The sequence below is a fragment of the Perognathus longimembris genome, chromosome 17 (genome assembly GCF_023159225.1).
Source record: "Perognathus longimembris pacificus isolate PPM17 chromosome 17, ASM2315922v1, whole genome shotgun sequence".
Taxonomy (NCBI): domain Eukaryota; kingdom Metazoa; phylum Chordata; class Mammalia; order Rodentia; family Heteromyidae; genus Perognathus; species Perognathus longimembris.
In genome coordinates, this window is record NC_063177.1 from 45,728,125 (window position 1) to 45,743,166 (window position 15,042).

At 54.0% G+C, this 15,042-nt stretch overlaps 1 protein-coding gene across 1 annotated transcript in view; it reads right to left on the bottom strand.

The window, feature by feature from the left end:
- Positions 1-216: 216 nt before the first annotated feature.
- Positions 217-15,042, bottom strand: part of Cacng4 (calcium voltage-gated channel auxiliary subunit gamma 4) — a 46,693-nt gene continuing 31,867 nt past the window's right edge. The window contains exons 2-4 of the mRNA XM_048366014.1: positions 6,102-6,185; positions 1,484-1,624; positions 217-780 (exon numbers count right to left, since the gene is read on the bottom strand). Of these exons, the coding sequence (XP_048221971.1) occupies positions 242-780; positions 1,484-1,624; positions 6,102-6,185 (764 nt within the window). The 3' untranslated portion in view covers positions 217-241. The remainder of the gene's footprint in view (positions 781-1,483; positions 1,625-6,101; positions 6,186-15,042) is intronic.

Genomic DNA, 15,042 nt, shown 5'->3' on the forward strand with positions numbered 1-15,042 from the left:
GAAAACACACAATCTTTTCTGGGGATCAAGTCGGCCTTCAGCTTCTCCCGAGGCCCCCCCCCCCCCATGCCAGTCTCCCCGCTGCATGACCTCCGAGCCAGCCGACTGCACCTGCTGGAGGCCAGGGAGGGTTGTGTTTCACTTTAGTCCCTTGTGGGAAGGACCACATGCCCTCCTGGGAGGTGCCAAGGGCTGCCGGGGGGGAGGGGGAGCCGGTGTGGAGGTGGGGGAGGGGCACAGATCACACGGGGGTGGTCCGCCGGTTCAGCATGCTGACGGGAAATCCCTCCTTCAGATCTTGCTGGAAGAAATCGTGCACCTGCAGGAAGCCCGCGTCCTGGTCAGGGCTGTAGCTGGCAGCCGTGGTCACCTTGAGGGGTTCCCGGGACAGGGTGTACATGGACAGCTCGCCCATGGGGATGGCCCCGGTGATCTTCAGGCCCACGGGAGATGCGTCCCTGGAGGGCGAGGCCTCCGTGGACCTGGAGCTGGATCTGGAGCGCCGTCGGCGGTACCTGTAGCTTGGCATCCTGGCGTAGGGAGAGGAGGAGGAGGCCTTCAGGAACTCCCGTTTGCTCTTAAACCTCAACTCTTTGTTTTTCTCAATGTAAATGTTTACGGCCAAGACCCCCACGGTCTCGGCCACGATGAACGACAGGGCCCCGAAGTAAAAAGACCAGCCGTAGTTGTAATGGTTCTTTTTGTCTTCGTCGCGCTTGTCGCTCGGGTCGCCCGTGTTGCTGGAGATGTAGACGATGATGCCGATGATGTTGCTGAGGCCTGAGGCGGAAGCGGGAGGGGGCGGGAAGGGAGAGCGAGGCAGAGGTTAGACCCCTGTCCGGAGGGCCGGGACAAGGGATGAGGCCCCGAGGAGGCGCTGCGGACCTGTCCCCCACCATGCGCAATCGCTGAGTCCCACAGCTAACTTTGCTCCCCTTGGAGTTTATTGGTTTTAGGACCCATTGTAGAACCCAAACTCTGAACACCTACCCCATCCCTGTCTAGCTCTGGAACGTGCTTGTCACCCCAAAAGGAAACCTCATGAAGGATTTTCCTCCTCCTCCACAAACCTGGACTTTGTTATTTATTTTACTTTTATTGGTCATGGGCCTGGGGGGCTGTACCTGAGCTCTTTTGCTCTAGGCTAGCGCTGTGCCATTTTGAGCCACAGTGTCACCTCCGGTCACCACTTCCGGTGGTTCACTGGAGGTAAGAGTCTCACGGACTTTCCCGTCCCTGCTGGCTTTGAACCACGATCCTCAGATCTCAGCCTCCTGACTAGCTAGGCTTACGGGCGGGAGCCACCGGCACCCGGCTGCAAACCTAGGCATTGAAGGGTTAATCTTGCGGGGATTTCACAGTTGGTGCTCCCACAGGATGCGTGCTCCCTGCATGGCGACCGCACGTCCACCTCCTCCACCACGTCCCCGGCTCCTGTCCCAACGCCAGGCGCCACCGGGGGCCACGCAAGCCCGAGGCTCACCTGCGGCCACGAAGAGGATGCCCGCGCTGAGGACGATGTTGTTCTTGCGGCTGTAAATCCTCCCGGCGCCGATGCAGAGCCCGCCGAGCAGCAGCAGGATGGTGCTGAGGATGGGGAAGATGCTGGAGGCGCGCACGATGCCTGGGCCGGGACGGGACAAAGCACAGGGCCGTGAGGCCGGCGTCCGGAGGCCTGCAGCGGGCCCACACCTGCTCGCCACTCTCCAGGGCACCACGGGGGCCTAGAGTCACGTCCACCCGCTCTCGCGCAGCCCTTCCCCGCGTGTGGGAGGAGCAGAGGCGGGGCTGGGGGTGGGGGGCGTAGTAACAACAGCCTCTGGAACCTGGGACTGGGGGTGCACAAAGCGCTTCACAGCCACTCAGCCCTACTATGGAGGCACCGGGGAGCCCCGATACCTGCCTGGAGTCACGCCACCTCTCCGAAACTCAGTTTCCCTACTGTGAAGCACAGTTGTTTCTTCTCGGCGGCAGGATGTTAGAAATCCAATAGTACTAAAATGTATGTATGTATATATGTGTATATATAATATACATATATTATACAATACACACATTTGCATATTATATATAGTATACAATGTATACATATTATGTACATATACATATATATCACAATATATTAACATATATGTACATATGCACATATATATACGTACAAATATACACATACACACATATAGTATGTATGGATCCATTATATATGTTTATATTCTGCTAGCTCATACATATGTACCTACGATAAAGTTTAATTTACAAATTTAAACTTAGGGAGGGACCTGTAACACACATAGCACTATTCTATAATTTAGGAAACCATTCAGAATTTATGAATTGCTTGTTTCTGCAACTTCCCGTTTCAGATTGTTGGGCTGCAGTGGGCTGAGTTCTCATCAGTGGAAAGGGGGAGGGGCGGGGGAGGAGCCTCCGCAGAGTCAATACCCTGTGGCTGGCTCTGTCCACTCAAGACCACCTCGTGCCTGGCACAGGGCTGGCACGAGCCTGTGTTCCATCAGCGTCTACCTCACCACACCTGGCATCTTGGGATGCACAAGAGGTCTCGGGGTCAGTAGGGTACAGTGGGATGTGTGTGGACCACGCTGTGCAGAAGCCTGGTCCATTTCTACCATTGGTTTCTCACTGACCAGCAGGGCAATGTGGGTAGGAAGTTTTGGTGACTACCTGAGTTTACTCTTGTTGTTGGTGGTGGTGGTTGTGGGGCTTGAACTCAGGGCCTAGGTGCTGTCCCTAAGCTTTCTTGCTCAAGGCTAGTGCTCGCTCAGTTTGAGTTAGTGCTCCACTTCTGGTTTTTGAGTGGTTAACTGGAGATGAGTGTCTCATAGGGGCTTTTCAGCCTGGGCTGGCTTCCAACCGTGACCCTCAGATCTCAGCCTCCTGAGTAGCTAGGATTATAGGCCCGAGCCTACTCTTTCCTAACTTGGGGGCAGTAAGCTATGTGGACCTGTGGGTGTTGAGTTACACCTTATGTCTGGAAATATCCACATCCTAACCCCAGGATCTGTGAATGTGATCTTATTTGGGGGAAAAAAAATCAGATGCATTTAAGGCTTTCAGGATGAGGTCATCCTGGCTGATCAGATTGTCCCTAAGCCCGATGACAAGTGTTCTAAGGTGAGGAGACACAGGGGAGAAGGCCACGTGATGATGGAGGCAGAGAGTGGAGTAACACAGATGGCCCAGGAGTGCTAACGTCCCCAGAAGCTAGAAAAGGCAGGAAGAGCCCCTCTTCTCCCTGAGTGTCCAGAGGGCAGGCCCAGCAAGCATCCTCACGCCGGATTGCTGGTCCCGATGTTGAGAGCAAATTCCTGTTACTTCAAGCCACAGCATGGCGATCATTTGTTATGGCAGCTCCAGTATTATTGTGAGAAACCAAAGCTCACAGTGGGGGCTTTGAAGTCCCCTTCCTTTAGGGAAGCCAGGGGAAGGGAAGAGCCATCTGGGGGAGGAGCTCACAGCCCAGTCCTCCCTATGTCCCAGCAGGTCTCCCAGCCCCATACAAATCTGGTGGCCTGGGTCTTGGTAGCCCCAGCCGGGGACAGTGAGTCAGGAAGTGCTGGCAGATGTCCCTCGTGAGCCAGCTGACTGCCTTGGGGCCTTTTAGCATCTCAAGGCAGTGTTTGTCTCCTTGTGTACCCGTCACTGTGCCCCTGGAACACAGAGGAAGGATTGTCTGAGGACACTAAATGAAGCTCTTCTCTCCAGCCCTCTCGCCTCCATTCCTCTGGGAGGAGGTTTCCTGTGTGCTTCGGAAATGTGCTGCTGAGCTGTGCCGGCAGAGCCAGCATCAGGACCCGCCCTGTATTCTGCAGACAGGCCAGAGGGTGGGAGAGAAGGGAGGAGCCTAGTTCTTTTGAGCTCACCTGAGGCCTACACCTGCTTCAGAGCCATCCATCCTGCCCCAGGTAAGTCAGACAAACGCTGGACTGTCACTACAAGGACTGTGGTTGCCATGACGATGGTGAGAGTCCAATGCCTAGCAGAACACGTGGCTGAGGGATGTGTGAGGGTAAAGTACACCCAACACTTAGAGGCCAGAAGAGGGCTCTAGGCTCAAGGAAAGGGGGACAGGAGCCTTGAGGTCCTTGGGCTGCAGATGTGCAGCCCAAGATGTGCAGCAGGGACATCCCAAGAGCTCAGAGGCCTTCCGGAGTCCCGGGACGATGACACGACTGAAGACGCAAGCCCAGCTTCTGTGGGTGGCTTTGGTGTCGCTTGGGGTTGGTTTCCTTCCTGAGTCGCTCACGACAGGTTTGGGCAGCACAAGGCTGCATCGGCCAGGCTGGTGCTTCCACCTGGACGGTTGTGCTGCCTCTGCTGGGGCCACTTTTGGGCCTTTCTCCAAATCTCCAGACTCTTGTTCTCCATTAGCATGTCAGCACCAGGAGGGCTGCGCTCTGTTCTTCTTGCTGCTATATTCCATGTGCACAGGGCAGGGCACAGAGTAGGCCCACACGACGTTTTGTGATTGTGAACACATGCATCCGCATGAAGCGTCACTTCCTGCAAACTCTGGTCCTTGGAGACCACTTTCCGGGGCATCTCCAGATTTTGGAGTTCAGTGGTTTGGATAGGAACCAGAAGACTGACTGTTGGGACTCAAGGGGACACGGGCCAGCCAGCCATAGTGGCTATGAGGTGGGCTTGTCTCTGAAACCGGCCCACCCCTCTGGCTCCAGGCTCATCTGCATTCTGGATGAAGGGCTGATAGGTTTTCAGGGCCCAAAGTCCCTGCCTGCATCCTTGGAGTAGAACTACATCTCCCTGCTGGTAAGTCCACCCTGCTTCCCATCCTCCAAGCCTGCCATCACCTGCAGACCATGGGCCTGAAGGCCATCAGCCTGAGGCAGGCACGGCTGGGTTTGTTAATGAACCTAGCAGGTCTCCTCACACTGGACACTTGAATACGTCCTTCCCAAATGAGCTCTAATAGTTGTGATGCTGCCACCGTGACTCCCACCCTCTCCCGCTGCTGCTGGACTTGGAGGACTCCCAGCAGCAGGACTGAAGCTGCCTCTCCAGATCCCTACTCTGTCCTTCTTCTCCATCCTGCCCGGGGCCCCAGGACGCTGATCACACCACAGGCTCCCCAACACGGGCTTTGGGAGACTCAGTCATGGTTCTATCTCTGGCTTTCTCCTGCCAGGCTGCATAATGAAGAAACTGCAGTTTCCTTGAAGGTCACAGCTAGTGCCAGGCAGCTCTGCCCCCTCCAGCTCACCCTCTCGGGCCCTGCACTGCAGAACCCAAAGGCTGTCATTCACCTGTGACATATGCAGATGCCTCTCCTGGAGTTGGGCTGTGTTCGTTTCTCCCCTGCTCTCTGGGGCAGCCTACGTGGGACTCTCATTTGCCTGGTACATTGTGGGCCCCCAGGATGCAGAATCAGACAACAGGCAGGAGGAGGTGGACGAAGAGGAGATGAAGGAGGAAGGACGGGGGACCGAGCTCTGGCCCAGTGATTTCAGGGCCTGGCTAACGCTGCCTGCCATGGCCTTGGCTCTGTGGGAACCGCATGCTGTTCTAGTTGAGCAGATGACTCAGAATCTAAATCCTTTCTCTTTGAAAAAAAGAAAAAAAAATCTGTAAGCAGGTGCAGAGTGAATTGTGTGTTTTCTGAGGGCCCTGGTATCGATTCTCCAGAAACGAAGCCAGGCTGAACCCCAGGGGTGCCATTATGTGCAGTTCTTCGTGTCTTTTGGCTAAGGGGAAAAATGACACTGAGACCCGCTGGTTTTTCCATTTCCAGGCTCCATCCCAGGCCAGGATGAGACCTGGACTTCCTGAAGTGGGGCTAGGTTTGTCCTTTGGGGCTCAGCACATGCTGTGACATTGTGGCTCCAGTCTGGGGGTCCCACCGGGCCCCAGGCCCTGGATGGGGGTAAGGACTCCAATATCAGCTGGTAGACACAGGTAGTGACTTTGGCAGTTGGCGTAGAAGGGACTGAAGGCTGGCCCGCCCCTTCTTCGGGGAGGGTCCACAACACCCAGAGAAAAACACTCTCTCCATGCTCCCGGGGTCCACCTGCCCAACCTCTGCTCCCCTCCACACACAGAACAAACCAGGGGCCCTTGGCACTCACGAAGGAGATACTCCGAGCTGTCGTGGTCGTAATCATTGTCCTCTGGGAAGTGATTGATCCGGAAGCAGTGCCCTTTATAGATCCCTGGAGGAAGGAGAGGACAAACACTCTGTAAACGTCCTGTGGCTTCACACGCATTTATTTATTCCAGACACGGTGACTGCACGTTAGGAAGCTCTGGGCAGGCCCTGGACCCACACAGAAGAAAGGGCAGCTCCACAATTTGTCAAGTGGGGCCCCAGTGCACACGTGCATGTATGTACATGTGTGTCCACAAGCACACACACATATATACACACACACCAACAACAATCACAACCACACAATGGGAGAGGGGCTGCCAAGGGGGCCATATCATTCATGCTCCCGGTCTCATCCCCTCGAGAAAGTGAGAGGACTCATCTTGAATCTCTGTGGGGTCACAGCACCCCGAGTTCAAGACCCAGGTATCAACCCAACCACAAGAACAAAAGCAGAAGGGCCGAGCCCATTTCCTGCCTGGCTTTCTCTTTCCCATTCGGGGAAGAGGTCTTCCCAGGACGGAAGGCGGGACTCCTGCGTGTTTTGCAACTACAAGAGGACCTTCCAGAATCTTCCATCCAGCTCTCCCAGTGCCCTGGTGGGGCTCCCCTGCAGCCTGCCCACCAAAGAACTGGCCACCAGTGGAGAGGGCGCCTCACGAGGCACCTGTCATGCCTTGCCCCTGCCTACCAACCCATCATGCGTGGGCCCAACCTGTCACGCACAGCCAGCCTCTCCACCCCTGTGGGCTGGTGGCTTTCTGACACTCGGAAGGTGGGCTGTTTCCAGCTGGGGCCAATTCTTTCTCTGCAGCCTCCTGATGGCCTTCAGCAGCCCGGCCGGACCTCATAGTCAGCGGAGACAGTCTTGGAAGCAAGGTGTGTGCCCGACACACATCTGTCCCGCAGAACGGGAGATGCCGTTCTCACATCTGGCCACCGGGGGGCGCTGGTCTGCAGTTGCCCCTCCCCCAGCTTTCCCTTCCCGGGGCTCCCAAGAGCCGGGCTCACGAGGAGGCGCCCACCAGGGAGGTGAGGACTCAGATGGGGTACGCTTCAACAGCGCTCTGTGCATGTGGGCCCAGTATCCCCATCTGTACAATGGGCACACCCACAGCCCGTTGGAGAATTCCAGGAGCTCACCATGGAGGGCGCTGGGGGTGATTACTGACCTGCGCCTTTGGTTATGGAGGGGGGAGGGGTCATTCTTGCTGGACCCAGCGTCCTCCATCCTCTCCTCCATGTGTCCCGACTCTTTCATGGTCACCCATGAGTGTTGGTGGGTACAAGGAATGAGCGGCAGGACAGGCCGGTGGTTGCAGGATGGGTAGGGGTGGGTGGGCTCACGGAGGCCGGAGGTGGGCAGGCCACACCTCCCCTCACTCCTCCCCCTTTCCCTCCTCCCCAGATTAAAAATACGCACGCAGACTCAGAAGGAGCATTCTCCACAAAAAAAAAAACAACCCACCAAAAACGGACGGAGTAGCAGAGCTCTCTGCCACTCTCTATCCACACTTAATTTTATTTTTATTTTTGCCACTTCATGGGTCGAAACAAAATCACCAAATCACACCTGCCTGCTGGAACAAGTCAAATCATAAAAGGTTGAAAAAGCAGCCAGCAATCTTTCTTTTCAGATCCACTTGCCTGCAGAGCACCTGTCAGGTTTGCTGCAGCCCTTCCTATTTTTATTTAAGCCTTATTTTGAGATTACCATAGACTTACATCCACGTGAGAAACAACATGGCTGAGCAGAGCGGCCTCCACTGACTCCCCCAAAGGTAAACGCGTGACAGAACGACAGCCACAAGCGTCCCCCAGGGTAGACACGCAGTCCGCGCCCAGCTCTTGCCAGTCCCCTCTCCCACCCACCCAAGGCAGCCACCGAGACGCTCTCTGTTTTGGGATTTGGTCCTTTCCAGAATGTTCCACAGGGATGGTTTCCACCCAGCATCATTCTCTGGAGGCTCATCCAATGTGCACATGAATAATTTGTCCTTTTAACTGCTGAGTAGTATTCCCCAGTACAGATTTCTGTTGTTTGCCTATTGGTTCCCGAAAGACATGTGCTGGTCCCAGCTATTCATAACAATTCTCCCCCAAACATGGGGGTGAGCCTATGTTTCCATTTCTCTGGGATAAATGCCCAGGAATATTATTATGGGGTCCTCTTGCCACATGTTTAGTGAGTCTGGTTTCTAGAATGGCTGTGGCCCCTGATTTTTAAAATGGGATCGTGCTATGCACTTTAACCTCTAACCTGCTGTTGCATTTGATCATGGTTATAAACATCTCTCCGGTTAAAGAGGCAGGCTTTGGAGAAGACTTTATTTTCTGATTTTAAAAAAGAATAAGCTGATGTGAATCCCAAAGTTGCTGAAAATGCTAAAAGGAATTAAGGGACGAGAAAATTCCCTCTCCTCCCAACCCCTGGCAGAAAGACTACCTTGCATTTACATATTCAGCCTGGAAAGGAAGCTCAGTAGTCTGAACATCAACTTACACACAGCAATATTTGCTCAAAGCACTCTCCAGCTCCACGCTTAGGGCACTGATAGAAATTACACATAAAAATCACGTGATACAACATACTAGCTCTCTTTACCTAACTAAAAGCAGCCATGGATATACCAATTCTATGATGTGAATTAAAAATGTCCATTTCAGGTACTGGAGACTCTGTTCCCACACAGTGGGTCGGTCTCCCATGTGGGAAGACCTCCCTCCTTTTCTTCTCCCCTATCTTCCTTACCCACCACGCCTGTGCAGACTAGAGAAACGGGCACTTTTTTTTAGTCAAACTGTGTCCCCTAAAAGATAGGTTGTAATCCTACCTCCCCTGGTATCCACAAAAGTACCCGTATGAGTCAGCTTTCCATCACCATGACACAATACAGGAGACAAACACCTCACAAAGAAGAAAGGTTTGTTTTCGCTCACAGTCTCTGAGCTCCATGGTCTTTTGGCCTGTGGTGGCCCTATAAATTATGACAGATAGGAAGACCAAGGAGGGAGCCCTATTCATAGGGCTCTCATAGGAGCCAGGAAACAGGAGAGAGGAAGGAGCCAATGGCCTGACTTCCTCCAACCGGGTCCCCTGTCTTAAAGGTTCCACCAGTTCCCAGGGGTGCCCACAGAAAGAGACACACAAACCTTTGGGGGACACTCAAAATCCAAGCTACAGCAATGCTATCTGTGGAAAGAGGGGCTCGCAGAGGGAATGAAGACAAACTCAGGCCGGAAACAGTCATGAAGCCTGAACCACCCCCTCCATCAACCTCACCCCTTTTCCCCCCCACCCCCGCCCCCCTCAGATATCTTCGGTGATTTCTCTCCTCTAGGGTCCAGGAGGTAGCTTGACCTTTGCTCTGTCAACCCAGCATTCAGGCTGGGTCTGAACAGCCCAGAGCACAGGGGTCGCCCCTCCCCCCACTCCTCTCCTTTGGACCCCATGCCTCTGGTAATGTAATCTGACTCAGTTTCCCGGGAGCTGCTCCGGAGACGCCTCACTTCCCCTTCCCTGTTCTCGTGGTGTGCAGTGTCTATCTTCTCTGTCGCTGTCAAATTTAATTATGTCAGCGCTGCCTTAAGGCATTTAATAGGGAGAAGATTAATGGCTGATATGAGAAGGAAGGGACAAAGCCATTTCGGATCCACGTCACTCCCGCTTTTTCTCAGTGACCAGGCGTTTGCTGTGTATTTAGGGGGGGTTGAACTTTGGGACTCTGGAATGGCCACACTGCTGGAGTAGTGGGGGCCCTTGATGTGGGAGAGGGACCTCCGGATCCCGCTCCCAGAGACACTGCGGCTCTCGCCTTCCTGAGAGTCAGGTGTCTAGGGTTTTGAGAAGACTTTGATAGCGGGGCCGGCTCAGGCAAGAAACTCCATCTCTAAACTTAGGAAGCGGCCAGTGGGAGGTGGTGCTGCTCTACATCGCCAGAGCCATGTTTGGAGAGAGGGTATGTGTGTGTGCGTCCAACTCTACCTACTCATCAGCAGTCCTTTCCAGTAAGGCCCGTTTCTGGGCATAGAAAAACATCTAGAAAGAGATTCCCTAAATAGGTTCAGTGTTTTTATTTCTAGAGAATAGGGTGTGTGTGTGTGTGTGTGTGTGTGTGTGTGTGTGTGTGTGTGTCTTGGTACTGGGCTTGAACTCAGGGCCTCTTACTCTTGCTTGGCTTTTTTTTGCTCAGGGCTGGTGTTCTGTCCCTTGGGCCATACCTACACTTTCAGCTTTCAGCTGGTTAATTGGAGAGGTAGAGTCTCATGGATTTTTTTTCTACCTGGGCTGGCTTTGAACCAAGATCCTCAGATCTCAGCCAGGATTACAGGCATGAGCCACCAGTACCTGGCCCGGAATGAGGTTTAGACAAAGAAAGTGAAAAACAACTGGATTCTTTAATTCTAAGGAAGAATGTGGAGTTGACCACAGAGGCCTCCAGGCTCGGAAGTTGGGGGGTGGGGTGGGAACAAGGGTGAGGGAGGGGGCGTGGGAGCGTGTCAGCCTCCCGTGTGTCCCCTCCCCGTCTGCAGCTTCTGTGACAATCATTCCTCTGTCGTCAGCTTCCATAACAGACACCTCGAAGGCCTCTCATAGTTAAGGAAATCCTGGAGAAAAGAAGGTCAGCCAGAGACCTACTCATAATGACGGTTTATTCATGTCATCTTTTATCATCTGCAAAGTGTTTGCACAAGCATGATGTCACCCTGTCTGCACAAGTGCAGCAATAATAGAGCACCTGCTGAGAGGGCAGGGACACCTTTCGGCCCACCTTGCCTCTCGTAGCCCACCTTCCGTGCTAGCCTCTCACGCCTGCAGCCACCAGCTGCCTGCTCACATCACCCGTGGTGGCCTCGGTCTCTCGGCAGCACCAATTATTTCTTGCCTTTTGCTCAGGGCATTGGGAGATTGCCTGGGGGAAACAGCTCAGCAGACACTCACACCTGGAATTCGAGGAATTTCTATCCGGCCTTTGAGCAATGGGAGGGAGGATGAGACCTGGCGGACAAATGCTCCCACATTCTGTCTTTTAGTTGGGCGCTTCTGAGGTCCAGTCTCCATTGCTTTTGGAGGGGCAGTCCCTCATGCCTGGCCCCAAGGATGGGGACCTTGGATATGCCATCCACACACAAGCCCAGGGCTCAGGTTCAGATGAAAGCCAGTGACCCAAGCATGCTCACAGAACCAACCCAAAGCATCTCTAGAAGAAGATTCCTGCAGCTGGGTGCCCGGAGCCGAAGCCTGTCCTCCCAGGTACTCAGGACACTGAGATCTTCAGAGCCAGCCTGGGCAGGAAAGTCCATGAGACATTTCCAATTCACCACCTAAATATGGAAGTGGAGGCGTGGCTCAAGAGCGACAACTATGACCTGAAGAATCAGGGACAGGCCTTCACTGGACACTCAATCTGCCAACACTGGGAACTCCCAGTCTGATACGTCACTCACAGTATATGTTTTGTGACTGCATCATCTCCAGAGGTGATGGAATGTTGGGGGGGGTGTCACCCTCTGGAGGGGGGGATGATAGGGCAGCAAGGAGCTGTTGAACACAGGAAGCTGGCCCTGGCAGTGCACTGGAGCCTCCAACTTGTCTTTAGGTGCATGGGCACCTAAAGGGGTAGAGCTTCTGGAAGGATCTGGCCTCCACAGCACATGGGGGCATCTGTCTCCTAATGACAAACCACAGATTTGGGTGGTTCACAAATGTACCACTATCTCCTCACAACTACGGCTGCTGGAAGGCCACAGTTAGGGCGACAGGCAGTGAGCGTGCTACTGTGCTGTGCTTCTGTCTTGTTTCTGGTGGTGGCTGGCATTTTTTTTGGCATTTTTAGGCTATAGGAATCACCACCTCCGTCTCTGCTCCCTCTTCACCTTGTGTATTTGTGTCTGTGCCTCAATTTCCCCTTTTCGTAAGGCCACCAGTCCTAATAGACTAGGGTCACCCATAGAGATTCTGTCTCTAAATAAAGAGATACTGACATGGACCACAGTCTGAGGTGGGTCTGTGTGTGAGGGATTTAACAGGCGGCTTTTTTGGGGATATATTTGTGTGTGAGGGGGGCATAATTCAACCTATAGATGGAGGCTAGGAGTGGTGCACTGGCCAGGCCTGCAGGCCAGGCACCCTAGGTCCCACACTGGTTTTACCCAGGGTCTTCGTCCCGCCCCAAACCTGCTCCCCATAATTCCCCCCCTCAGAGGTCCTCCTTGTAATCCCTCCCCTCCCACGCCCATCTCCAAAGAGCCCTCCTAATAACTGTGATTTCCCAATTGGCATGCTCTGGTCTCCGACGGGCTGGCGTCTTTCCAGCGGCGGGGAGAGAAGGCTGTTTGGAAACCTCCCTGTGGATTCCTACGGAGAAACTCCAGGCTCAGAGAGGCAGCGTGGGCTGGGCTGCTCTTTGGTGGTGGTGGTGGGGGGTAAGGCTGTGGGTGGAGGGGGGGTGAAGCGGAAGCCTCAGCTTCTTAGACTTCTACTGATTCCCTGCAAGAATGGGGTAAGTCACCCAGGATTTTGGTTCCTTCATTTAATGTCTATTTATGGAGCACCTGCGATTTTCTAGATGCTGGGACCTCAGAGGTGTCGCAGAGTTATCTGCTCCCTACAACTCATTTCTTCTTCTCACTGGGCACGTGGCTATTCCATAGTCCTCAGTTTCCCTGTGGCCAGGGGTGTGTGATCCTACGGAATGTGAGCTGAAATGACACGTGCCATTCTGGAACAGGGAGTGGAGCATCCAGTATACTCCTCTACCTCCATCTTCACTCCCTTCCCTCAACAGCCCCAGGGAATGAGGGAGCCCCACGAAGGACGGGACCTGGGTCTTGGAGCTGCACTGTGGAGGGAAGACAGCCATTCACCAAACAAACCACCTGCTTCTGACTGTGTCACACAAGCAGGAAATCAGCAATTGCGCTGAGCACATTTTACATTGTGATGTCTTTCTGTTACACCACCCATCAATATACAGAGGGGCATGGGGTAGATGTGGTCCCAACCCTGTCATGGCTTTCTAGTTGCAGAGTTAAGGCCATGCTGACCAAGGGAAGGCTCTGAAAGGTGCTGTCCGGAGGTTCCAGGAGCGCATCTTTGGGGGTGGGGACCCAGGCAAGGCTTTGGCTATCTGATGACCAGAGAGCTGCTCTTCATCTAGAAAACAGGGAAATACCTTTCAGAACTGAAGTGAGACCCATGTGGGTCAATGCACTTCAAGAGGATAGATTCTAGGATGCCGCTTTTGACCCCTCCCTTCATGGAGATGCTTTCAGAACAGTTTGCTAGTGCGAGTTTGAGGAGAGACCCTGCATCTCCTCTCCATGTCCAAATGCTTGACACTCAGAGACCAGGAGGCCTCTTTGGACAAATGGTAATCCTACCTCCGGTGTCTACAGAAGGATTTTTCCCCCCAGTCCTGGACTTCACACTCAGGACCTGGAGCTTCTTTTGCTCAAAGCAAGTAGTTTACCACTGGGGCCGCAGCTCCACTTCCAGAATCTTTGGCAGCTAATTGGGAGTCTCACAGTTAATAAGTCTCACCGACTTTCCTACCTGGGCTGGCTTCCAACAGCGATCCTCAGATCTTAGCCTCCTGAGTAGTTAGTATGACAGATGTGAGTAACCAGCACGTTGCTAAGCTCCTTCATTCTTTTTTTTTTTTTTTTTTGGCCAGTCCTGGGCCTTGGACTCAGGGCCTGAGCACTGTCCCTGGCTTCTTCCCGCTCAAGGCTAGCACTCTGCCACTTGAGCCACAGCGCCACTTCTGGCCGTTTTCTGTATATGTGGTGCTGGGGAATCGAACCTAGGGCCTCGTGTATCCGAGGCAGGCACTCTTGCCACTAGGCTATATCCCCAGCCCTAAGCTCCTTCATTCGATAGCCTAGCTTAGCATCCTTGAGGACCTAAGGACATGTCCCTCTATGATATTTAGGGTTTTCTTTACGACATCCTGCATCCTTTGGACACTTTGTCCATCCTCTTCTTTAGTTCAGTAGTCACGTATCCATGCCAGGCCCTGTGGGAGCCCAGAGACTTTAGAGTCTGCCTAGGAGGACGTGCTTCCTAGATGAGGAGGTAAGGGAACCAAGGGGAGGTGAGGGAGCCTGGGACCAAGAGAATCATAAGGGAAGGAGTGGGTATGTGGTGCTTCCAAGGAATTGGGTATATGCTGAGCCAGGTGCTGAGGAAGTTTCCAGAGGAAGTTGAGCTCTCACTGAACCCAAGAGGGAATAGCGCAGGGCCTGTGGCAGCCCAGACCACTATGAGAGAGCGATGGCATGACCAGGCGAGGCAGACGGTGACTGGGCCCCCCCTGAGAACCATGCCAGTCCCTTCCGAGGGCACACTCCTGTGTCCTAAGTACTCCCAGGGGAGCTGGGAAAGCCTCTGTGTGACTCAGGTGGAGAGCTATGGTCCCTGGAGGCTCTGAATGTCTCTGACACTGTTCCTTGCAAGGCTGGGTGGTGTGTGGCCTTGTAGAGTTCGAGGGCCCTGAGGTGTCTGCCTATAGTCCCGAAGGAGCTCAGCTGCCTGAAAGACTGCCGGCTCTGCTCGCCTGGGATCAGCGAGCTCTCCCGTGGCTCCTGCTCACACTGGAGCCCCTCATGAGGAAGACACATTAAACTCTGGCTCTGTATTGGCATCTTCCTACAGCTGCCAGATTCCCGGGCAGCTGCATGTCTACTGATGCCAGAGCAAGAGGTGGGGAGGGGCCAAGGGGGGAGGGCTGTGGAAGGACAGGGCGGGTTCTTCGGGCTCAGCCTTGGGCACCACCTCAAGGAGCTGCAGGGTCCTGGGTGCAGGAAGAAGGCCTCTGCTGTGGCCTGAGTGAGCTGGATGCATCAGCTGCTCCCCTGGGAGCTTGGCTTTGGATTAGAAGCAGAGGAGACCCAGGGACCAAGAGAAGTTGGAGAGTTCA